This window comes from Nicotiana tabacum, chromosome 4 (genome assembly GCF_000715075.1).
Source record: "Nicotiana tabacum cultivar K326 chromosome 4, ASM71507v2, whole genome shotgun sequence".
Lineage (NCBI taxonomy): Eukaryota > Viridiplantae > Streptophyta > Magnoliopsida > Solanales > Solanaceae > Nicotiana > Nicotiana tabacum.
The window spans coordinates 50,645,390-50,671,058 of NC_134083.1; the positions used below are offsets into that span (position 1 = coordinate 50,645,390).

Genomic DNA, 25,669 nt, shown 5'->3' on the forward strand with positions numbered 1-25,669 from the left:
CTCTTCTGGTGTCAGATATTCTTTAACATTCTAAACTTAAAAAGAATGTCATATAAATTAAAAAAGAATGGAGTACTAATAATTAAAAAAAAAGTTATATTGTCAAAAAGAAGTTATATTGTCAAAAAGAATCTCTAAATCCTAAACAGTCAACACAAGATTATTTTGCTATATTCCTTTCTTTCCGACCAAGTGACTTGCTGTTTTATCATGTTTAAATTGTACTGAAACTCTTAATAAAACTACTACTCCTAAAAATAATAAAAGGAGAAAGGGTTAAAATTGTCCCTAAACTATTGAAAATAGAGCAATTATGCTAGTGGGCACAAAAATACCCACACAGTTAGTCAAGTGGAACACATATACCCCTCTCTACTAACAGACTCCACATTAGCTATAGATTCACTTTCAAAAGTACTTTCTTTGTTGATTTGGAGCTCCCACTTGGAAAACAATACCCTTCATATAATTTCTTAATTCTCCAATAACAAGAACATCTGGCCGACACCTCCCTCGCCACTTTTCTCACTTCTTCATCAATCATCACCACCCCTTACGTAGCAGACTTTTATCCCGAAAAATCCAACCAGCGAGCCCCATCGGACTTCAACGAAAACTCCTCCAGTAATCCATTTTTTCCTTGTATGTTTTTTTTTTCTTTCAAAAATCTATATAGAAAAACCCGAAAAAACTTGTATAGAAAAACCCAAGTCCAGATCTGATCCTCTGCAAACTATTTCAAAACGGGAAGAGAGATGAGATACAGGCTTGAAAATTAAAAATTGGAGAAAATTGTAGAAGGATTAAACAAAATAAATATAAAAAAAGAATCAAATTAAGTTTCTAACACCAATAAATCTCTCTTTTTCTATGATAGTCTCTCCTGGTAGTACATGTTGTAATACAATGAAGTTGAACTCTGGAATGGCAGTGTTTATGAAAGTTTGATGGGTTAATGATGAATAAGCAAATATGAGAACAATGAGGAGTATAATTGATTTTTTGATAGGATTTGTTGATTAAGGTATTTTTATCCGTTGATTGTTGAAAATGGAAAAATACATGGGTAATTTAAATTTCATTAATTTTCTTTGATGAAAAAAAACAGTCAAATCTGATGTGGAACTCCAACTCAGCAAAAAAAATCTTTTTAAAGTGAAGTTATAGTTGATGTGGAGTCTATTAGTGGAGGGGGTATATATGCTCCACTTGACTAACGGTAAGGGTATTTTTGTGCTCAATAGCAAACGGAGGGAATAATTGCTCTATTTTCAATAGTTTAGGGGCAATTTTGGCCCTTTTCCGATAATAAAATACAAAAAAAAAAAAAAAAAAAAATTGACATAGTACTAGCTCCTAAATCGTTTGAGGGGTCCACATATTCCGTTCTTTTCTTAAACCCATTGGCCAAATTCCATGAAAAACAACAATTTCGCCTATTCATTAATCCAATAGGATAGGAACTTTTGAATCAGTTCCTTAGAATATTCTCTTATTACGATCCCTATCTATAGAATATAAGAAATATCCACCAGCATATTCGCATATCCAACAACACAAACATAATTGACCATCTCCTTTAATCCAAAACTCGTGACCTACATTGTATCATCATTGCCTCATATTTTTACTGTCTACGTTTAATCTTTAAATACCCCACAAAATCCTATTCCGTTAGCCCTCTCATGCTTTTTTCATGAACGTTTCAGCTTGGCCTATATAACAATAATTAATCTTGTGTTGTAATTGAAATAAGAGCCATATGGCTAGTTTTTGTAAGAAATCTATGGTTCTGTTCCTTTTGGCAGCTATTAGTTTTTTGATTTCTTGTTCTAATGCAACTGGGCTTAAGAAATTTGATCATCCCACTAAAGGTAATGGCAATCTTAGATTCTTGGTTATTGGTGACTGGGGACGTAAAGGTGATTATAATCAATCTGCTGTTGCTCTCCAGGTAAATTTCTTTAGAAAATATTTGTAACTTTTTCCTTGTATTTGATTTATATCTATGTTTTTGTTTTTGGAATTTTGGATTGATTATAATGTGTATAATTTGGATGCAGATGGGAAGAATAGGAGAGGAACTAGACATAGATTTTGTAGTTTCAACAGGTGACAATTTTTATGATAATGGGCTAACAGAGGAAGATGATCCAAATTTTCTAGAGTCTTTTACCAATGTTTATACAGCAAAGAGCTTGCAAAAGCAATGGTATTCAGGTGACTTTCGCAAAACACAAAACTAAGGGAAAAATGATGTGTTTCATGATTTTAATTCTGAAATATTATTGTGTTGATTTGCAGTATTAGGTAACCATGATTACAGGGGAGATGCAGTAGCGCAACTTAGTCCTTACCTTAGGAAAATTGACAGTAGATGGATTTGTTTGCGATCTTTCATAATCAATGCAGGTAAGAAAAAAAGGCCCTCATTTTACTTTTTCCTGAATCTGAAATTTTGTTATTGTTTAAAAATTAAAACTTTAATTCTCATGATTTTAATATTTTAAATCTTCTTTTAACTTTTTTACAGAAATTGCTGAAATATTCTTGGTTGATACAACTCCATTTGTGAAAGAGTACTTTGTGGAAACAGAACATACATATGATTGGCGCAATGTGATGCCTCAAAAAACATATACAGAAAACGTATTAAAAGTAAGTTGAAATGATTTTAAAAAAATCAGATTTTAGGGGGATAATTTTATGATATTTAAAGAATTGTTATGTATTGCAGGATCTTGAGAATGCGTTAAGTGAATCAACAGCAAAATGGAAAATAGTAGTGGGACATCATGCCATTAGAAGTGTAGGACATCATGGTGATACTAATGAACTTGTGGACCGTTTTCTGCCTATCCTTAGGGTAATTGTTTTTTCTTTGTCCAATATTTGACAATTTGTATCCCATAATTAATTCATTAATTTAGGAAATCTTCACTAGAATTTAACTGTTTTTTGTTGGGTTATGAAATTTCAGGCATATGAAGTAGATCTATACATGAATGGGCACGATCATTGCCTTGAGCACATCAGTGATAGCGAAAGGTAAAGTTAAGAGTTCAAATAATTGTCAATAATGATTTTCTACGTTTGGCGTAATGAGCAAAATTTTGACATTTGATATTAGAACGAACCTCGTGGAAAATGTTGAAATATATGTTCTATTTTTCTTTTATTTCAACCCATTTTTGGTTTAATTGCAGCCCCATACAATTTTTAACGAGTGGAGCAGGATCAAAGGCATGGAGGGGAGATGTGAAATCCTTGAACAGAGAAGGAATGAATTTCTTCTATGATGGACAAGGTTTCATGTCTGTCCAAGTGACACCAACTCATGTAGAGATCGAGTTCTATGATGTTTTTGGCAACGTTTTACATAAATGGAGTAGGTCTAAGCAACTGCTTCACACGGCTATTTAGATTTTGCATTTTCTGCTTATTCAGAGACACATAGAATAGTTTACGATAGAGTATTCAGGTTTTACACATGTGGATGAAGTGAGGATTCGTTCATACTTGATTGGGAATGAACAATAAAAATAGCACGTTTGTATCCACGGAAAACTATGAGAATTTAGTAGCTGTAAATAGTTAGAAGATAGATGTGGAAGAAATTGGCAATGCAGCAGAGCCATTTGATTTTTTCGCCCTATTTTCTCCTACAATAAAGATAGTCTATTTGATGTAAGGGTTTATTGCAGCTCAAAAGTGGTGGTAAGTTGTTACTATTCTTAATTTACAATGAAACAACCAGGAAAGAAATGTGTTTGAACAAAATTTTGATCCTTTATCCAAAAGTAATAGTTACGCGATAAATTAAGATCTTTCATCGTACATCATCTCATGGAGAGATGAGTAGTAATTTATTTAACCTAACAAAAATGAGATGAGAAGAATGAAAAGTAAAAGCATACGTTGCATGTTTGTGGATTTGGTTTTGATTTACTTCTGGCAGAAATTTTCGAAATTTATGTGTTTTAAGATTAACTTATAGAAATAATTTGGAATTTTTACACAAATAGCCGGCCATATTAATTGTTTACTTTTTTTAGCCATTTATATAGATTATACATTGATTATACGCATATAATACATAAATTATGCATATACAGATGGTGAATGTATAATATGTACAATAATTTATGTATTATATATGTATAATTGTGTATAATCAATGCATAATCTATATAAATAGCTAGAAAAAGCAAATAATTAATATGGCCGGCTATTTGTGTAAAAATCTTTTTTATTTTGAAGAATTAAAAAAAAATTGGTTATATTTGTGCTAGTTCTTAAAAAACTACAATAGGTTGTTTTAGGTTTTGAAAAATATTTTAATTTAGTTTTCCAAAATTAAAATGTACATGCCATTGTTTTGACTTTTATAAAGGAAGATAGATATTGTTGAACTAGTATTTGTTGCATGTTAATCTCCAAACTTTCATCAAATCCTTTGGTCTTTGGACTCAGCAAGTTGTTTTGGATTATATGTTGTGGGGCGAAGTATAGAAATAATCTTTTAAGTCCGTTATTTAAAATATATTCTTAATTTACTATATATTTAAAAATAAGCTAAAACAAACTATTCTGAATTTCAAATAGCAGGCTTAAAAGTGGGTGTCTGGTGTCATTTCCACTATGTTGTGTCCACTCCTTTGGGCTTTAGAGTCGAGGGTACTGGCGACCCTGGGCCTTTTTTTCCACTTGGTGTTCCTCAAGCCTAATGATTACTTTTGGATGTGGAGCTACTGAAATCGAAACGGGAACTGTTGGTCCGTTAGGGTTATTATTAAAATAAAATGTCAGCAAATTAACTTGCAAGAAAAGAAAATCTACTTATGTTGAAATAAATCCACTACTACATGGACACCTAAAAACAGTAGATATGATTACTTTGTTTGCAAGAAAATACAGAATCTTTATGGAAAGAAACCAATTAATTGAACCCAATACAACCTAATGCAAGTGTATCATTATAATATGAGTCTATAAAACAATTACTATAGTTTAAGAAGTTACCAAACTCAATACACTTTTTTGTTTCAAGTTTAGGAGCGAGTTATTTCAAAAGTGACAGTTTAAGGTGTCAAATTGATGAGTCAAAAAGATTAATTGAACTGAAACTAATACTGACTATTCAAAGTTTTCCCGTGAGGCCGTGACCAAATAACATTGATCATATTCCAATGAATCGGTGCTCCAAGTGAAAATTGACGAAACTATAAAAACCAACTGACCGGTGGTCCAGTCACTTCAAACATCGTGGTCAATAAATGGCACGTGTCATGAATCAATTTTACTGCTCCGACTCTGTCAAAACTTTTACCTTAATATTAATAAGGGAAACAAACAAACGAAAAAGAAATCATATCGCCGCATAAGAAAACATGTGCTTAGGTGACACGTGGTAGCATCATTGACCGCCAGTCTGTAGCGTAATTCTCTGAGCCTTTATTTATTCATGACTTCTCGGAAGCTTAAGAGGAGGGTGGTGGCTGCTAACCTTTGCCGAGACCGAAGGAAAAAACCTTTACGCATCCCCCTTCAGCCTTCCAACTTCTTCTCTGCCACATTTCCTTATTTAACTTTTTTTTTTAAATCTTATCAAAATTTCCGTATTCAACTTTGCTTTCCAGAATAACCAGAATCTTATCTAAATTTTTGCTAGCAGCGAATTCGAAATTTTGTTCATCCAATTTTTCCATTTTATGATTTGCTTGACAAGTCATAAGTTGTGCATACCTCCACGAATTGAATCACACTTCGGACGATATATTAACACAAAACGAAATTTGAGATTAATTAATCCTGGGAATTTTCACAAATATTTATCCGAGTTGAAATCGTTGACGACGTTTGGGATAAGAAGAAGGACATCAACAACAATGGCGGTCGAAATAGCGAAAGCAAACGAAGCGACGTTAATATTGACGTCAGGTGCAAGCGGAAGAATCAGCGCGCTATTTTCGTTTCGCGTATTGAGAAGTTTGTTCCTTTTGATAAATGCTTTCGTGCTTCTATTGTTGTTGCCATTTCGTGGACGGAGGAGGATGACGTCGCCGGCGGCCTCGGGGTCGCAGGAGAAGGCCGGGAAGGAGGAAAAGGCGGCGGCGTTGGAAAGGAAGGGTCCGGTGGTTCGAGTGCCGTCGAAAATGATGCCGCGGAAGAGCGCGGTGGAGCAGGAGGTGGCGGCGAGACGATTGTTGGCGATAAGGAGAGTGCTTCAGGAAGATGATAAAGAGACGCTGAGGGAATTTTCGCTCTTTGTTACGTCCAGAGGAGACACCATGTTCACGCAATCATGGACACCTGTTTCCTTCAAACCCAGGTAATTAATTGATTACTCCTATTCCAAAACGAAAGCCCTTATTTTAACTTTTAAATATTACTCCTATTAAAATGAGAAAATGTGATTTATTATATTAGTAGCGTGTGTGTTTTAAAAATTCTAACTAAAACTTACTCAATTAATAGTCGTAATGCAAGGCCATTATCTTTTTGGGATTGATTACCTGTAATCATTATTATTCTCAGCGTCTTTTTTTGTTTAATTAATGTGGTGAGTATATTATTCCAAATTCACAAGGACCCCTTTCTTGGTGTTTCTGGAAGGTCCTAGGATGTTTGAATAAAGGGTAGTTTTCACTTTCAGTCCTTCAAATATCTATAAATGCTAACTTTACTCCTTGTGATATCACTGTTAAGTATATTTAATCTTCAACTCATTGAAATGTCTATTTTTAATCCCCTTTTTCTGAATCTTAACAAATTTAATGAATTATATACCATTACATCATGTGTTACCCATGTGATTATGTTAAGTTTGTATTTTATTCATAGTTGAGAGTAATATAATACTAAAAATTGTCGGAATATAACATATTTCCTAGACTAGATAAAGGGATAAAAATACACAATTTTAATAAATTGAAGGTCAAATATGCCCTTTGTCATATATTGGAAGGATCAGAATTAGAATTTATTAATAACCGAGGGACCTAAAGTGCAATTATTGCTTAAATTAATTTCTTTTTGTGTTTTTATTTTTGCCATGCAATGTCTTCTTGTTGTGAGCTTCTTGCTTTCCACGTTACTGTTGGATAGGATTACAAACTAGTGTACAGAGAACTTTGAAAAATGAGTTGCATGGCGATTCCTGCTGTTGCTTAGGGAACGCAAATATTTGTATTGTGATATTTAATTACTAGATTTTGTTCTGCTTAAATTTCCACCATACAGCAGAGCTTAGAGTATTTTTCAGAGAATTATTCTTCTTGTTTTTATCGTGTTCTTAGTGTGACTGCACAGTAACGTGTAATAATGGCAAGGGTATTTCTTTTGTCTTGATTCGCTAAGTTGATATTAACCATTATTCCGTTTGTGCGGTGCCTGCAATTATTCTGAATGCAAAATTGAATGGTTTACTTTTATCGCCTTAATATATGGTGTATTTTCTTTTTGCTTTCAGAAAATTTTGGTACTCCACATTTTAAAAAAATATATATATTTGAGCTAAAAAGGCTCCTGTTTTTAACTTTAACAGGTTCTTCACGTTTTAAAAATAATATTCCTAGTAGTTGAATGACTTTGTTCCATTTGAAATTCTTCTATGACTACATTTTTGCTAGACAGTCTTTGAAAATTTGGATGAAAGTGATATGTGATGGGTCTGTTATAAGTGCTTAAAAGGAATATTGCAGCTTCTTGTAAATAATTGATAGTTGGTCCCTAGAGTGGACCGCTTCCCAAGAATCCCAACACCCAAGTCACAAATGATGGTATTTTCTGATTATTCTCTGTGTGGTAGCCATGGGCATAATGGGACGTCCAGCTTTTTCTTCGCATGAGTTGCCATAACGTGGCAGCTCTTTTCAAAATATCACACAAGTCCAATTGGCTCACAATGTAACTAGATGACTTGTTAAGAAAAGAGACTTCCCGTGACTAGTATTTATGCTCGTGGTTTTTAACTATTGGTGTATTGGACACAAACATGAACACAAAATCCTGTTCTGATTAAAAGGTAATTAAGGGTGATAGTAAGAAACTGAGTGCATTAAACTATTTTGTGTTCCCAATAGTAAACCTCCGCCTCATTTTATTGAACACGAAATTTAAGAAATAAGAAAATTTTAGAACTTGTAGACTTATATGTCACACATGTGAGACCAATCTTAATATGGGTACTTGTGTAAATACATACATATTTGACATCCTCTTAGTATTTGGTGCAAAATTAGCTTTAATGACCCACTCCAATTCCCTTCTGCATTAACAAGTTGTTCTAAGAGTTTTCCTTTTCTTAGTAGATAGAGGGCCACATAAAAGCATTTGATTATCTATATTGCACGTTTTGCTCCACTCATGTTTTCTGTTGAAATAAAGTTTTATGATGTTATTTGTCTTGGTGCAGGGGTTTGGTTTTCTTGTTGCATGGCCTCAATGAACACAGGTTTACATTTGTCTTGCAAGGCTCTCGTGATTTTTAATTTCGATTCAATTGTTCATTATTTCTTAAGTACTCTGCATTCTTCACTTTGCAACAGCGGCCGGTATAATGATTTCGCCAAGAAGCTAAATGCAAATGGCTATAAAGTTTATGGAATGGACTGGATTGGTAAGTTCTGTGCTTGCGAAACAAATTACTATTATACAGCGCTTGCTTAAATAATTTTTGTATATTCCCTGTTGTTCATACATTCTGGCATCTTAGTTCTGTTTATTTATTTTACTTCTTTGGTGACTTTGAGAAAATTGACTCTCAAAGTATAGTTGATTGACGCCCTCCATCTCAAAGAGATTTTTTTTTTTCTGCTGTTTCTTTCATTATGCATGTTGACTGGACTATGTCAGTTCTGTTCGTTAAGACACCCGAGGCTTATCTTTAAATTCCTCATCTTTCCTCTATTTAGGAATAGTGGTTTTTTTCTTAATCTAGTTTAGATCCCTGCCTGAAATCTGGCTCTCTTTTTTCTCTGTCTTTTTTTATGTTTTCATCTCAATTTATCCGAATCCTAGTCTTTATTGCTGTTCAATCCCTTAAGATTTTGTCCTCTCTTTAGTTACGTGTGACTCTGCCAACCTTCAATCACCAAATTTTATAGTAAATGATTACCTTGTTAGCTTTGCAGTGTATTGATTATTCCAGCCTTACTTTTCCTCTAATAATCGAATGCTCTAAAAACTACATTAATGTTCTCTACTTGCGGGCTCTTCGATCTGATCAGTTGTCTCTAATGTAAAAAAAATCAAGACATCTTATACTTTCATGTCTTTCGTTAGGATAGAACCTAGTTATAGTGTGACGAACCAATTGCTAGTAACCTAAAGAAGTATCTTCTTGCTCCATTAAGCTTCTAGCTGTAGCTTCTTTTATCGTAGTATTAAAGGAGCAAGTAAAGCAGAAAACGGGAAATGAAAATGTGCTATTTCCCCGCTTTGGAGTGTGGGTTGGGGGGAAGGTGAAAGGTTAAAGGAAAATAATCCGATGATGCTCCACTTTTTATCTAATAAAAGCTTCAGCACCAGCAGGTTACCCAAGAATTATCTTTGGAAGTCATTCATCAGCTGGCTGGCTATGAACTGTTCGACTGCACACTGATACTTATGCGATAATTACGAATTCATTGGTTCTTCACATAACAGAGATGAGAAAAATACATGGTTATCTGGGTGTGTGAGAGTAAATCATAAAATACCACACTACTCAATGCACAGTTTTCTTGTCTCTTCTCGATGATATAAGACCTAAATTTTAGGTGGTTCATCTATCGATTTTAAACCTGAATGTCATTTTCTTCCCTTTCTCAATCTTTAAAAATCTGATATTCATCTGTTGATGATCTATAGAGGAGGAAGACAATTTATTGTTTAGTTGCTGTTATTATGGTTGAGAAGTCGGTCTTCAACTATGCATCTATGTCGCATGTTGCAGGGGTTGGATTTCCTCCAATCAGGGTGCCTTTGGTGCGAAAAAGTAACATGTGAAGCTCCATCTCATAAGTAAGCTATTAAATTGAATCTTTGTATCTGCCTCTGTGCATGAAGGGGTAATTAATGGAGGGAGGAGAAGGTGCTTACAACTCCATTTTAAAGACATTTTACTGGAAAGAAAATCCTAATATACTATCACGCATTAACAAGGGCCATGTCTCAGAAAGTAATATTCAATCTGACTATGTCTTGAAACCTTGAATTTGTCTGAATCACCCCTTTCTTTCCTTGTAGGCCTTGGCCTTTTCTGCTATTTATTGCTTATTAACTGTTTATGTTTAACTTTTTCACTTGAATGCATTTGGTAGTGTATAAATAGTTCTGTACCAATTAAGGGTGTCTCTGACTCCTTTGAAAATCTTCTTTCTAAATTTTCAAGCTTCTTCCTCCTGCAGGACATGGTGGAAGTGATGGACTGCACGCATATGTCCCTTCTCTTGATGATGCTGTCAATGACATGGTATGATTATTTTATTTTTTCATGCATAGCGTAACAAAGCTAAAATGTGAAACATTTTGAGTTTGTCTTATTTATAACCTTTCTTCCACTTGGTGCAGAAACACTTTCTCTCGAAGGTTTTAGCTGAAAATCCTGGACTTCCATGCTTTTGTTTTGGACATTCGACTGGTGCAGCCATAGTCCTTAAGGTAAATGAGACTGATGGTTTTCTGCTCAATTATCTCTTGAATTGGTAATGAAGACCGTTGCTGACTCTGTCCTTCATTGATAATTGTAGGCAGCACTTGATCCAAAGGTAGAATCTAGGATTGCTGGTGTTGTATTGACTTCACCTGCTGTAGGAGTTCAACCAGCTCATCCAATTTTCACAGTAAGTGTTCGTTTGAAAATCAAATTCCTGTTTTTATCTTTCATCGAACATGAAATAACATAGATGTGATTATTTTTTGCGGAGCCTTAACGTTTATAGAGTTGTGATTCTTAATTTATAGGTACTTGCTCCAATTGTCTCATTCCTAATGCCAAGATACCAGTTCAGTGCAGCAAACAAAAGGGGTGCGGTCGTGTCTAGGGATCCTGCTGCATTACTGGCCAAGTATTCGGATCCACTAGTATTCATTGGATCCATTAGGGTACGAACAGGTTATGAGATCCTTCGAATAACTGCCTACTTGCAACAGAATCTGAGCAAGTTGACAGTACCATTCCTAGTTCTTCATGGTTCTGATGATGCGGTCACTGACCCGGAAGGCTCTAAGAAACTCTACGAAGAGGCTTCTTCAACTGATAAAAGTATCAAACTGTATAAAGGGTTGCTGCATGACCTGCTTTTTGAACCGGAAAGAGAAGAAGTTATGAAGGACGTAATTGACTGGTTGAACCAAAGATTGCTGAATTGTTAAGGACTATATAAAGGTTCGATCGGAAGAGAGAGAGGGGAAATTGCAGAATCCGAAGAGAATAGCAGGAAGAGAATGGAACTTTGCTCAATTAGTTTTAAGCACATTAAAACTTGGTTGAAGCCTGCATTCTTAGATGTTATGTAAACTAATCTATACTCAATTTTCTTGGAAAGGAATACTCGAAGGGAATGCGTTTTGCTATCTACTGATCATTTCTGTTTCTAGGATGGACTTTTGTGATTAGGAAATCATTTTGCTCCGTTTTGTTTGGGGTAACCGTTTTTTTGAAAGGTATAAAGTGGTTTATTAATTTACCTCAGAAATACACAATTGATGAACAACCGACTGTCAAAGTAAAACAATCATCCAAAAGGTTTTCTTTTGTTTCTTGACCTGTCTTTAGTAATTTCAACGTACTATTTTATGTTATCTTAACACCAAGACAGCTGTGTAAAGAGAAATAAAAATATGTGATAGTGTTCCTTATTCTGTTTGGGAAATATATTAAGAAGACTCCAGGCTGTGTAATAGTGACTAATGCATAGAGAGTATTTTTTATTACTACTTCTGAAACAAAAAGAGGGAGAAAAAGGCCCTGGAGCAAGTAAACTGGCCTTAGAGTAGTGGACTCTAAGTGGTGGCTGCAAACGACATAAACTACTGCTGCTATCTCTTTCAAGGCTATTAACTTTTGTCCCTTCATGGAATTGAAGGAAAAGAAGCTTCTGGTACATATATTTAATTTGATTCAACGTCTGGCTCGTGTCCGTAGTTTACTTCCGGTTAGTCAAGAGTAACTTTAAAGTGTTCAATATAATGTTCTGGCTAAAGTCGTAAGTAGTACTCATTAAACTTAACAAGCGTATCCAAGATACACTATTGCAAATAAATCCAGTGCTTAATAATTGCACTTTTATATTCTCCTATTTTGTTTTTTCTCTTTTCTGATTTGAAATGAGAGAGAGAGTCCCACTAAATGGTTTATAATTTTAGGAAATATGAAAGGAACATCTACGCTAAAAAAACAAGAATTGGACTACTTGCACTAAGGGGATGTCAACATTGAGATGAAATTAATATGGTCGGCTTGATATAATGAATAGTGCCTTCCAGGACATTCCACGGAGATCGGATCTCTCATACGGGACTGCTTTGCTTAGATGTGTCGTTTTTTTTTGTTTTTTTTTTTTAAATAGTTGTTGTGCCGGTTTATGTGCACCTCAAAATTTAGGGGTGTACATGAGATGAGTTGGTTCGGATTTTATCAAAACCAAACTAAATTAATTATATCGGTTTGAGTTGGTTCGGTGTTGTCGTATTTTTCGGATTTTTCTTTTTCTTTTTTGTACATAAATATTACTCCTATTTCAGTCTTAATTTGTTAGAGTTATGGATAAAGTTTTGATGAATATATGTTTAGTAAAAATTTAACAAATTGATAAACATATGTTATATTAAAATATTCGTATGAGAATTTTTTTTAGTAACACATGATAGTTATTTTCTTAATCTAAGAATAATTTTTCGTTGAGATAAATTTTCAAGCTTAACCGAATTCTAATAACTAAACACAAAAATTAATATGGAACTTAACTAATGATATGTTTTATTTAACTTTAAAAATAACCAATAAATTACCATTTCAAATTCAAAAAAATATAAGAGTTTGAAAGATCTTGACATATGACTATGGAAGAACAAAGAGATTGACGCATTTCAATAAAACTTGATAAAAAAGTGATGATACAAATTAGAATCAGCCATTATTTAAAGTAAATAAAAATGGATGCACTTTATAGTTTTATTATATATAACATCCTATGAGAGGATCACAAATATTTCTAGACGTTTTCTAAAGAAGATTTTATATAAAATTTTAAAAATATATATATAAATTATATTTTTATATGTCGGTTTGGTTCGGAGTTTTTACTCAATGACAAACCAAATCAATCAAACATAATTGGGTTTTTAAAATATTTTGGTTCGATTTTTCGTTTTGATGCGATTTTCCGATTCGATTTGGACACCCCTATTAAATTTTGCATGGAATGTTTGTTATCTCCCGCCAATACAAATAGTAGTTTTTCTTTCTTTTAGGTCTGTATAAGGAAAGGAAATGGAGGGATCTTCATGAGGCTGAAAAGCAATCGTAAGCCCCAACAACATTCAAGTAGGGTCAGTATTAGTCCGTTCGATTCGATTGTGAATGTTATCGGCTTGGCATATCAATTATCGGTTTATAAATATGCTAAACGGATAAGATAACGATTATCGATTAATTAATTATCGATCATTATCGGTTCGGTTATCGGGTAATTATCGGTTTACCCGATCAGATAATTCAATCCAGATTCTCGAGGAAAGAAGCAATGAAGCATAGTGTGTACACTGTATAACAAATATGATAAACCTTGTCTCTCTTTCTTTCTGTATCGACATTCGACCACTTTTCCCTGATATGCTGGTTGGATATACTTTCAGCATTGTCCCACAAAATAAAATCCCAAGTTACTCGACTAAGCATAATTAAATGGCCTCGATCAAGAAGCATCTCTCTCATTCAGACTCAATCTTTGGCTGAATAATTGAACAAGAATTTCTCAATATCAAGCCAAGCGTAAAACGGAATGTAAAAGCCTTTTGCTTTTTCAGGATCTAAAGTCGTACACTTGTGACTCATGTTTTTATTATAGAAATCTACTATAATACTTAAGAGAATGGGCTGAATTTTGTTCTTAAGAAAAGAACAATTAGATTTCAACTTTTCGAAAATAAACTTACGCTAGGAGAATTGGGTTATCGGTCTCTGACTTGAACTTGAGTCTTAAGAGTGCAGCTGAGACCTGAGAGAATTGGTAGAATTGGAAAAATGAAACCCTACATGTATCTATAGACCTGAAGGTATAATCGTATTTTTATAAAGCTTATTGGGTTATCGGTTAAACCGTTAATAAAATTGTGCAAATCGAGACCTGAACCGATAGCCCACTAATAAAATAACATTAAATCGTTACCGAACCGTTAACCCAATAACCCGACACCGATAATCCAATGCTTTTTTCGATTCGAACTATCAATTTTACGATATATGCCCAGCCCTACGTTCAAGTACTCTAGAAGTAAAAGATTTCATGAGATGTAGAATCGAAAGGGTGTTACGTGGGTGTAAAGAACATCAAAATTAGTTATTTTCACATTTCAAAGTATGGTAGGTATATGTACTCAAGTAGAAGCAACTACTTCAAAAAGTACATTGGTTGAAGATACAAGTTGCGGTATATTTATAGTCTTGAAAAATCTACACGTCTTAAACTATTGAGTTATTCAATATTAGGTTTCCATCTTTTCATGTCTGCACTCTAGCTATATACTCCATTGTAGCGCATAGCCCCACAGTTAAAAAGTTGAAAGAAACAAAAATTCTTTTCAATAGATATAACTCAAGTTTATATTTCACGTTAACACAACAAATTGTGACCGCGTTCAGTAGTCCATGACAAGATTTTGCACCGGATTAAGGAGATGGAGACACAAATTTCATTTGCCTACTAGGTTACGACTGTTTAATATGTACTATGTACCCTCTATTCTTTTTCACCAATTTCTTTTCCCCCATTCTAAATTATGGGTTTTTGACAAAAAATATGACTCTTGGTTCAAATAATTAAATTTATGTGATTATGGGTTAAACTTAGATAACAATAATATTTCTAGATGTAGCTTCCGAGAGTGTGATAAACGTCAAATAGATCTTGTCGAATAGTGATAACAGTATGCAATACCTATTCCAAAAAGCATGAGTAATGTTACGCGGCGCCTTCCTGAAGTTCCTTGGAAGGGCGACGTAAGGCTAAGCAACTGATGTCAGTGCGGTTGCTATTCGCCACCTGAGGTCCTCGCCGTACTCTAGACTAGATTGTCAGTGCCGTACGGGAAAACCAATGTCGTGAGCAATTGAGCAGCGGAAAATGAGCAATTGATGATGAAAGCTGATGATTGTATTGATGATGATAATGAAAGCTATTACAAGATGTAATACGGTGTCGGGGGGAGAGACACCAGTACAGAGAATTGTTTGAATGTTTGAATGCTTTGGTCCCCCTTAATAATGCTTAAAAACAATAAACCAAAGTTACATGAGTTGACCTAAGAATGTTGTAGAAGCACACTGAAAATGAATGAAGTAAAACTACTCTATAATTACAATAAAAAGGACTTAGTCTTCTACAAGGTGGAAGCAAGTCCGATGGAAGCAACTTTGTCTTGAGCATCAGGGTCTGCGTGCGCATTCCTATTGGCGTGCATGGCACTATTTGGATCTGCCAGCGGCTGGGCGCTGGTGCTTGGCATTGGATCTGCGCGCGGGGCACTGTCTATGCATGAGGCGCTATTGGCAACATGATGGTTTGTGCGCGCGACATTGTCGGTGCGCGCGACACTGATGACATTCGCCAGCCGCTGGGTGCTGGCACTGATTATCGGTGGGGCAACAGAGGCGCATGCGCGCTTGTCACTTGGCGCTGCCGAGACCACGGGGCCGACTTTGGCGCTAGGTGTTGGGAGGCTTGCCGGGATGCCACGGGGCGCGTCCAAGGGATCATGGGTCGATGATGGAAAGTAGCCCATGACATTCCCCCCCACCTGAGTTAGCGACGTCCTCGGAGCCTTACATGCCGGATGATGATGATTGGTCAGGCTCTTGTTGGCTGGGAGGTCTGTTCCCCTCGGTGTTGTGAGATGGCTTTCTGAATGATCTTCCATGTATTTTTGAAATGCTCGAAGGTGGCTGACATGGAAGACTGGATGGATTTTCCACCAGGCTGGTGTGTTCAGCTGGTATGTGGATTTTTCGATGTGCCTTTCAATGGAAAAGGGTCCGATGTATTTTTGCAATAGGTGAGGATCTTGGGTCCTCTCTGCAAACAAGTTCCGCTTCGGGGTTCTCGCCATCACTTTGTACCCTGCTTGATGTTGGGCAAAGTGAAGGTTTTGTTCGGCATACCTCGTTGCCCTCTCTTGGGCTTTGACAAGATAGCTCTGCACTATCTTCAAAGTTTGCTCCCATTCTGTCGAGAAACTGGCAGCTCGAGGAGATGTTGGCATGTTTGGTGCATTCACATTCTGTGGGAGTAGCAGTTGCTGTCCGGTAACAATTTCAAAAGCGTTTTTGTTTGTATGGGCATACTTTTGTGAATTGAAACACAGCTGAGCAGCATCCAGAAGCTTCACCCATTGTGTTTGTGACCCGGTTGCAAATTGGCCGAGATATTCCTCCAGCATATCATTGAACCGGTCTGTTTTATCATATGCTTGCTGAAGATGATGGCTTGAGTTGTGACTCAATTTGGATCCAAGAAAACTGAAGAGTTGGGTCCAAAATTTGCTAGTGAAGCGTGGGTCGCAGTCACTAATGATGTTGTTGGGCATGCCCCAATGTTTGACAACATGAGAAAAGAAGAGACGAGCTGTATCTTCTGCCGATATGTTCTGTGGGGCTGCGATGAAGGTAGCATACTTGGAAAATTGATCAACTACCACCATGATGGTTGCATGATTTCCGACCTTAGGTAATCCTGTGATGAAATTCAGGGAAATGCTTTCCCAAGGTCTCTGTGGGGCAGGTAGCGGCTCTAAGAGTCCCGCTTGTGATCTGACTTGTCCTTTTGGAATGCTTGACAAGTCTTCACACGATGATGGGAGCCATGAGCTGTTGGACGCCGATGATCTGATGTTTGTTTGATGATGTTGAGGGCAGCCGGAACCGTAGGTTCAGGTCTATTGGTTCCCTTCTTTGACTGCATGGCCGAGATGTTTCCAGCGGCCATCTTTATGGGTATGCATGGTATGGTGCGGGGTTTGGCCCCGTTATCTCCCATCATTAGGAGCATGTTGGCATATGGTACAGGGATGGTGTTTATCTGCCTGAGGAATTCCAATCCCACTATCAGTTCGAAGTCATTGATGATAGTTATGCGTAGGTCGAATATTCCCTTGTATGGGCCAAGCTTCATTGGCACTTCTTTGGCTATTCCACTCACTGGCTGAGATAGAGAGTTGATAGCCTTAACACAAACCTTGTATTTTTGCACTGCTAGACCGAGGCGTTGCACCTAAGTTAAGGCCACGTAGTTGTGGCTAGTACCCATGTCTATCAATGCATGAATAGGTCTGCCATTTACTTTCACGTCGACGAATATTAAGGTCCTCTTTTGTGTTGTGGGAGGCCTCTCATCCGCCTTTCCTTTCCCTTTCTTGTCGATTGGGCATGCGTTCTTCTTAGGGTTGCCAGCACTGGTTCCCGCCAAGGTATCATGAATGGAGCCAACAAATGCATTGAAGGCACCTACTTGTTCTGCGCCGACTGAGCCGTCCTGATCTGACTCATCATTGTCAATAGTTTGTTGAGCATTGATTTGTGTATTGGAGCATTGATTGTTCCAATGTTCCCAGCCGCAATGACGGCATTCTGATGGGGGCTTTCTCCCCTGATGGTTGTTGACTGATGCAGCATTGTTGCTGCTTGAGGAATGAGTCTTAGATTTGGATGCACCTCGATCTCCTCCGTTTCTGTTGGGGCCACCGTTGCTAGGTTGGCTCCCGTTGTATCCCCCTCGGACAGGCGGCTGGGGACTATCCTTCTGAGTTTCCAACTGATAATCCCCAAGGCATTCTGTAGCTTGAATGGCCTTGGGCAGGGTATCCACCCTTTGTCTTTGCATCTCCATACGGGAATAAGGTTTCAAACCTTCTATGAATGCGAACAGTTTGTCTTTGTCTCCCATATCCCGTATGTTTAGCATGAGTGCAGAGAATTCATGCACGTAGTCCCGCACCGACCTGGTGTGGCGGAGTTCACGTAACTTTCTCCGTGCATTGTATTCCACGTTTTCGGGGAAGAACTGCAGGCGTATGGCTGTCTTCAGTTCTGCCCATGTGTTGAGAGTATCTTCACCGGCCATGATGGCTTCGTATTTGACTCGCCACCAGAGTTTTGCATGGCCTTGAAGATACATGGTAGCAGTCGCTACCTTTTTGGATTCCTCCAACTGTCCAATGGCATCGAAGTATTGTTCGATGTCGAAGATGAAGTTTTCCACTTCCTTAGCATCCCGGGCTCCGTTGTATGGCTTGGGCTCCGGAATTTTCAGCTTTTGTGGCATGGGAGCATTGACAACATTGAGTTGGCTTTGAAGGGCAGTATTGACAACATTGAGCTGGCCTGTCAAGTTGTATATGGTTTGCTGCATGACTGTCAGTCTATCTGCCTCTAGTTCCCGATGGGCTAAATCCTCGGCATGCTCCTGTTGGAGGTCCTCAAATTTGCCATGAATTTCGGTTGCCTCGACGGCTACCATTTGTCGGTCTTCCTCAGAGTCGCGACTGATGTTTGCTATGTCAACTTCGGCCTTCCACATTCTACGGTCCAGGTCATCCAACCTTTGCACTAGGCTAGTTTTTAGATCAGGCAATGTATCCACGATGGGCCGTAATGCGTCAACCGTCTCTTGAACGGTCACGATGCGATCCCCATAATTCACCATGGTCAGAAATGGTGATGATGATGGCAATGAGTTCCCTCGTCCGATGTCGAGCCTAGGCTCTGATACCAACTGTTATGTGGCGCCTTCCTGAAGTTCCTTGGAAGGGCGACGTAAGGCTAAGCAACTGATGTCAGTGCGGTTGCTATGTGCCATCTGAGGTCCTCGCCGTACGCTAGACTAGATTGTCAGTGTCGTACGGGAAAACCAATGTCGTGAGCAATTGAGCAGCGGAAAATGAGCAATTGATGATGAAAGCTGATGATTGTATTGATGATGATAATGAAAGCTATTACAAGATGTAATACGGTGTCGGGGGGAGAGACACCAGTACAGAGAATTGTTTGAATGTTTGAATGCTTTGGTCCCCCTTAATAATGCTTAAAAACAATAAACCAAAGTTACATGAGTTGACCTAAGAAAGTTGTAGAAGCACACTGAAAATGAATGAAGTAAAACTACTCTATAATTACAATAAAAAGGACTTAGTCTTCTACAAGGTGGAAGCAAGTCCGATGGAAGCAACTTTGTCTTGAGCATCAGGGTCTGCGCGCGCATTGCTGTTGGCATGTGCGGCACTATTTGGATCTGCCAGCGGCTGGGCGCTGATGCTTGGCATTGAATCTACGTGCGGAGCACTGTCTATACGTGCGGCGCTATTGGCAACATGATGGTTTGTGCGCACGGCATTGTCGGTGCGCGCGACACTGATGGCATTTGCCAGCCGCTGGGCGCTGGCACTGATTATCGGTGGGGCGACAGAGGCGCATGCGCGCTTGTCACTTGGCACTGCCGAGACCACGGGGCCGACCGTGGCGCTAGGCATTGGGAGGCTTGTCGAGACGCCACGGTGCGCGTCCAAGGGGTCATGGGTCAATGATAGAAAGCAACCCATGACAGTAATAATGTAGCATTTAATAGCAATGAATAATAATAAATGGCATTTAAGTAAATATGAGAAATGATTCACCCAATAAAGGATTAGCTAGATGGTTGTTCCTTCTAACAATGATGAATGACAGACAAATCCTTGAATTATCGAATTATTCTCGGATATGATGAAAAAGTATGGAATAATATAGACAAGAATCTTGTTGAAAATGTGGTATTTATATCTTAGTAAGAGAGAGAGAATCTTTTGTCAAAGTTTGTTCTTACAAAATAAATATTACCTGCCTCATATCATTGTCTCTTTTCCTATTTATATGAGACATATTCCTAGTAAACCCTAATAGTACAAGTGTAGAGAATATCCACTAGAATATTCTCTTTCATATCATACTTCGAAAACTAGCTGTTACAGCTTCATCAATGGTGCTCGACCTCGACCAAAATTGACATCTCGACCACGGCTCTCGTCGACTCTTCGACTTAAAGTCTCGCTGCTTCCTAGTCCACCTCGACTAACGACGGCTCGAGAATTCTTTCTTTAGTGTTATCTTATCTTAAATATTCTAGGGCAGATTTTGACTCATACAGTTTGCCCCTTCATTTATTGAGGTCGGCCTCAGGCGGGCTTGATGAGCAGATTCTGTTCATTGCGGTTGAAATGATTGGACGAGCTGATCGGGTCGTGATGATTGAGGCGAGCTAGCAACGTGGCTCTTCGTGAGCCGCAAATTTTGGAGTTGTTTGTCCACGAATCAAGGTGACGTCATGACCTCATGCGTCATCATGATGCGTATTCCCGATGTGTTGCTTCGTTTTATGTGGGACTCCTGATTGGTCCTGCCACTTCGATTCCGATGCCAGCTAATGATGAGCCAATTTCTTAGTTCTAACGCCTGAATTCTTATAAATAGGGATGTGAGGGTGTAATCCCAAACTTTACAGACTTCCTACATCAAAACCATATATCTTCTTCTTCCTTTTCCATTGTTGTGCATCTTTTCCCTTTGATTTAGCGATCCTTATCGTTTTAATCCTCCGTTGTTTGATACCTTCCTCTCTTTCGTTGAAAACATGTCTAATGTACCTTCTGAGTTCAGCGAGGGAAGTGACACGGTCCCTCTAGCATTAGTTTCTCCTCCTCATGCGGAGAGTGTTTCCACTGTTGTTAAGGACGGAAGCTTCCCGACGGTGGAAGAGATAGTTCCTCATAACCCCAATGTCAGGTCTAATTTCTCGAAATTGCCTGAATCTGAACCCGGAACCTTTAAGTCAGCAATGAATGAGGCTGATTTGTTAGAGCTTAAGGCTAAATACGGCCTTCCCGATCACGTCGAGTTGATCCCTGCCGGGTGGGATGCGGTGCAGGACCACCGTCCTGGATATTGCACATTCTACGCCTACCCCTTGCACTTCGGCTACACTCTTCCTCTCCTTCCGTTGGTTGGGGAATTTTGTCGCTCATATGGAATTTTCCCGGCTCAACTCGCGATGTATGTCTACAAGCTCATAAGGATGCTTATCAAGTTTACGGAGTTAGCCGGGGTCGAGATCACACTTCGACACTTGATGCACCTGTTCGCCCCTAACTTTTAGAGGGGGACGATGTTGAACCTTCGCCACCGAGGAGGCAAGTGCCCGGTGGTGAAGATGGACTACAAGGATAAATGCCAGTTTTGGCTCAACGTTTTCTTTGTTAGAACTGAGGACGTGGTGGCCAATGTCGATGGCTTCCCTGAAGCTTGGAATTGCACTCGTAAGCGCCTAACTCCCTTGCATGTAGGTACTTGGTTTATTTTGCTTAGTCGTGGATTCTGACCTCTTGTTCTTTTCTTATGCAGTCAAGACCTCGCCTCCTCCTTTGGTCGAGGACATTTTTAGTTGGGTCGGTCGACTCTTCCCTCACATTGCAGGGATTTGTGAATGGCCGAGCTTCTTTAAGAGGCTTGGTCCTGCTCCCCCCTCGACTGGTAAGTTACTTGTTTTATTGGAGCCTTGGCTCCATTCCTTTTCGTTTACTTTGCTGACTTTCCCATTTTCCTATGTTTTTCCTAGGATCAACTAGGGGGCCTTGAAGGAGGTCGAGAGCTCCAGCCCCTTCGTTCCGGAAAAGAAAAGCGGCAGTGTCTTCGACTTCTGCCCCACCTACGACGGCGACTAGTTCTATTCGCACGTTGATCCCTCCTGTTACAGCGTCTGGTACCATTCTTTCTTCGACCGTGGAGACCTCAGCCTCTCCCATACGTCGTCTTATAGATGAAGACGACGAGCATGTTCCGAGCGAGGGGGACTTAATGCCCCGCAAGAGAAGGTCTGTAGATGTTGGCGGCGGGTTTACCCGGGACATTGATTTAATGGCGGGTGATTTTTCCTTGCGCGAGATGGCGACCATAGTTATCGGGGACGACATCAAGCCAGAGTCCGGATCCTTGAGGTTTGAGACAGCCAAAGTGGGTATGCCTTCGGTGGTTGCCGAGATGGAGAGATCGGCTGATGATTCCTTCGATACTACGAGGCGAGAGGAGGCATCGATATCCCAGCCGACTGCTGATACTTCTTTGCCGACCGACGAGAGGGGTAAAGATGTTGTCGATGAAGGCGATGAGTCGGGATCTGACGTTGATGCGGTCGTCCTGAAAATGATAGGGGAGGGTTTTACCGAGCTTGAGATGAGGTTAGAGGGGTCTACGATGATCATTGCGATCCCTATGGACCGCGACTTGCTGAAGAACACAGAGAACATGGTCCCTGCCTTCGGTCCTCTTTGCTCCGAAATTGAGGGTAAGACCCTCAAAGAACTAGACGACGTCACATTGTCGAGGAGCATAGATGGTCTTGCACTCCGAGTGAGTGCTTAGTGTTTTGTCCTTTTCTTTTTTTCATTTGTTGGCAGGGGCATTTTCATGTTTTCCTTAATATTTTTTTTTGCGTTTGCAGACTATGCTTTTGGAGACTAAAAGATCTCGAAGAGAGGAAAAGCTTAGGGAAATAAGTGCAAGGCTGAAAAACAAATATTTCGAGTATCGTGGCAAGTACCGGGAGTTCCGCAGGCGATTTAGTGAGGACGACAATCTGCAGGCCCTTCGTGATGAGCTAAGGGAGAAAGATGACAAGTTGGTGAGAGTCATCGATAAGTGCAGCATCCTCGAGGGGGCGTTGAGGAGTAGGGAGGAGGAGCTTTAGGTCTGCAAGGCCGTAGAGGCCCAATGCGGTGACCTTCAGGCACAAGTGGTTGAGCTACGTAGGCAATTAGAAGAATGCTGACTACAGATAGAGGTCCTTCATGGCGAGGTCACCGAGAAGTAGAGCGAGCTTGAGAAGGTGGAGTCTTCCCGTTTAGAGGCTCGGAGAAAATCGGAGATGTTAGAGTTGGCGAATAGGACTCTCTAGGCCGAGCGGGAGATTGATCAATCTATGGCGAAGGTAAAAGATGATAGACTGGAGAAGAGTATAGGAGATCTAGAGAAAGATAACTCCCTCCTCCATGATCGGGTGGCCGTTTTAGAGGCTGAAAAGGCTCAACTGCTTGCGCAACCGTCTTTCTTTTGAGATTTATATAAGGTGGGGTCCGTTTCTATGGTCTCCCTTGATGATGTTCGCGTTAAGGACCATGAGGCTCGGGTCGCTTGTAGATATGATCCCGCCACGCTTGAGGCCGGTGATGATGAGGGGGACGAGGGCGTGGACCAGCTTGAAGAGAATGTCTGATATGATGCTGCATATCCTGGGGGTGAAGGTGATGATGAAGAAAGGGATCGAGATGGCCCAGGCGTCGGTGGTCAGGGTGGTAGAGGTGCAGAAGATCCTGATGGCGACAACCAGTAGTTTTTCTCCCTTTTTGTTTGTAAGCTTGTGTATTTTTGCCGGCGTCTTCATGAGCCTTTGTAAAAATGTTTAAGTATGAAATGGAATGCCAAGCTTGTTTTCTGTATTTGTTTCGTTTCTTGTGGTTTATTTTTTGTACTTGCGTGTTTTTACTTCTATTGCTTTTTCGAGCGAGGTTGAACATATCTGAACTTAGTTGTGCCCGAGGGTCGGTAGGTGTTAGTTCGAGCGAGGTCGAACATAACATGAACTTAGTTGTGGCCGAGGGCCGATAGGTGTTAGTTCGAGCGAGGTTGAACATAACCTGAACTTAGTTATGGCCGATGACCGGTAGGTTTTAGTTCGAGCGAGGTCGAACATAACCTGAATTTAATTATGGCCTAGGGCCGGTAAGTGTTAGTTCGAGCGAGGTCGAACATAACCTGAATTTAATTATGGTCGAGGGCCGGTAGGTGTTAGTTCGAGCGAGGTCGAACATAACCTGAATTTAATAGAAATATGCTGGTAAGTGGAAAGTTTATTTCCTTGATATTGTTGCATTTGTTATATACTTGGAGAAAGTTACAAATTTTTGGGTGTTGGTTGGTGTTCCAATCCTAGTCCCGGTCTATCTAGTCCCTTTATTGGTCGATCTGGAGAGTAGTGAGAGGTCGAGCAATGAAATAGTAACCAGGGCCTTGCCTTTGCGTACTTCGACTTTGAGTGTTCCCTTTGTTTTCTCGTTAAAAACCTCCTTGAGAAAACCCAGCTGGGACAAAACTCAAGTTAGGGAAAAAAGAGTACGACTTGGGGGACACTTTTTCTTTTAGAAGTTGAAGTATTTGAGGTGACTGATATTCCAGTTATTTGGTAGTAGCTTTCCTTCCATTGTTTCTAGTTGAAATTATCTTTTATCTCCTTTTGCTGTGATTTTGTACGGGCCATCCCAATTTATTCCCAGCTTGCCTTCCCTGGGATCTTTACTCGCCTGAGTTTTAGCTTTCAGTACGTAGTCCCCGACTTTGAGTGGCCTGACCTTTGCTTTCTTTTTATAATAGCGTTCTGCTTGCTGTTTTGGGGTGATCATTCTTATATTGGCCATATCTCTTCGTTCGTCGGCTTCGTTGAGTTCTTGCCTTCTTCCCTTGTGGTTACTTGTGCCGCTCTTATGGGAGTACCTTAGACTGGGCTCTCCGACCTCGACTAGTATTACCGCCTCGGTCCCGTAGACCAAAGAATATGGTGTTTCTCTTGTGCTCATTTTCAGAGTTGTTCGATAGGCCCACAACACTTCTGGTAGTACTTCCGGCCACAGTCCCTTGGCATCTTCAAGCTTCTTCTTCATGATGCTTAGTATCGATTTGTTGGAGGAATTCGCTTGCCCGTTGCCCGCGGGGTGGTACGGGGTCGAGAGTATTCTTTTGATATGCTATTTCTTGAAAATTTTGTCAATTTTCTTTCCCGTGAGCTGGGGTCCGTTGTCGCAACTGAGGTTTTTTGGAAGGCTGAACTGGTATATGATATTTCTCCATATAAAGGTGATTACTTACTGTTCACATATTTAGGCGAAGGCTCTTGCTTCCACCCACTTAGAGAATAGTCAGTTAAAACCAAAAGGAATCGTACATTACCTTGTCCTACCAGGAGGGGGCCTACGATGTCCATTCCCCATTTGATGAATGGACAAGGTGAGGTGACCAAGTGGTGGTGTTCGCCTCCTTGGTGAATCATTGGGGCGTACTTTTGGCATTGCTCGCATATTTTTACGAAGTCTACGACTGGCAAATTACTTTGCCTGTTGGGACTTCGGGTATGAGTCCCAGTCCGGACCCTGACGCGTTGGATGCGCCGTCGGTGTATAGGACCCAGAGGTCTTGTGTTTGGGGGGAAGTTTGGACTACTTCCCTTTCAACTTCAGACATTATTTTTGCGCTGAAGTCGGCGAGCACTTATGAATTTATCGCCGTTTGCGGCTGGTACGTGATGTCGTGCTCGCTTAGCTCGATGGCCCATTTGGGCAACCTTCCTGATAGCTCTGATTTTTGTGAAATGCTTCTCAGGGGGAAGTCATGACGACT

The 25,669-nt window shown here is 39.4% G+C and overlaps 2 protein-coding genes across 2 annotated transcripts; both read left to right on the forward strand.

Annotated features, from left to right (window-relative positions):
- The first annotated feature begins 1,592 nt into the window (after positions 1 to 1,592).
- Positions 1,593 to 3,691, forward strand: LOC107799288 (purple acid phosphatase 17). The gene is made up of 7 exons (XM_016622381.2): positions 1,593 to 1,954; positions 2,064 to 2,220; positions 2,305 to 2,412; positions 2,534 to 2,658; positions 2,738 to 2,866; positions 2,981 to 3,048; positions 3,207 to 3,691. Exons 1-7 carry the CDS (start codon positions 1,763 to 1,765, stop codon positions 3,421 to 3,423), a joined length of 996 nt encoding a protein of 331 aa, XP_016477867.1. The 5' UTR covers positions 1,593 to 1,762; the 3' UTR covers positions 3,424 to 3,691.
- A 1,790-nt stretch (positions 3,692 to 5,481) lies between these two features.
- Positions 5,482 to 11,580, forward strand: LOC107799277 (uncharacterized). Its single transcript, XM_016622371.2, has 7 exons — positions 5,482 to 6,331; positions 8,417 to 8,455; positions 8,550 to 8,620; positions 10,392 to 10,456; positions 10,555 to 10,644; positions 10,734 to 10,826; positions 10,948 to 11,580. The coding sequence occupies exons 1-7, from the start codon at positions 5,712 to 5,714 to the stop codon at positions 11,356 to 11,358; spliced, it is 1,389 nt and encodes a 462-aa protein (XP_016477857.1). The 5' UTR covers positions 5,482 to 5,711; the 3' UTR covers positions 11,359 to 11,580.
- Positions 11,581 to 25,669: the final 14,089 nt, after the last annotated feature.

Coding starts and splice junctions, on each gene's coding strand:
- LOC107799288 (XM_016622381.2), top strand. CDS start 1,763: ATGGCTAGTTTTTGTAAGAAATCTATGGTTCTGTTCCTTTTGGCAGCT. Junction 2,867..2,980: donor GTTTTCTGCCTATCCTTAGG/GTAATTGTTTTT, acceptor ATGAAATTTCAG/GCATATGAAGTAGATCTATA. Junction 3,049..3,206: donor CACATCAGTGATAGCGAAAG/GTAAAGTTAAGA, acceptor GTTTAATTGCAG/CCCCATACAATTTTTAACGA.
- LOC107799277 (XM_016622371.2), top strand. CDS start 5,712: ATGATTTGCTTGACAAGTCATAAGTTGTGCATACCTCCACGAATTGAA. Junction 10,645..10,733: donor GTGCAGCCATAGTCCTTAAG/GTAAATGAGACT, acceptor TGATAATTGTAG/GCAGCACTTGATCCAAAGGT. Junction 10,827..10,947: donor CAGCTCATCCAATTTTCACA/GTAAGTGTTCGT, acceptor CTTAATTTATAG/GTACTTGCTCCAATTGTCTC.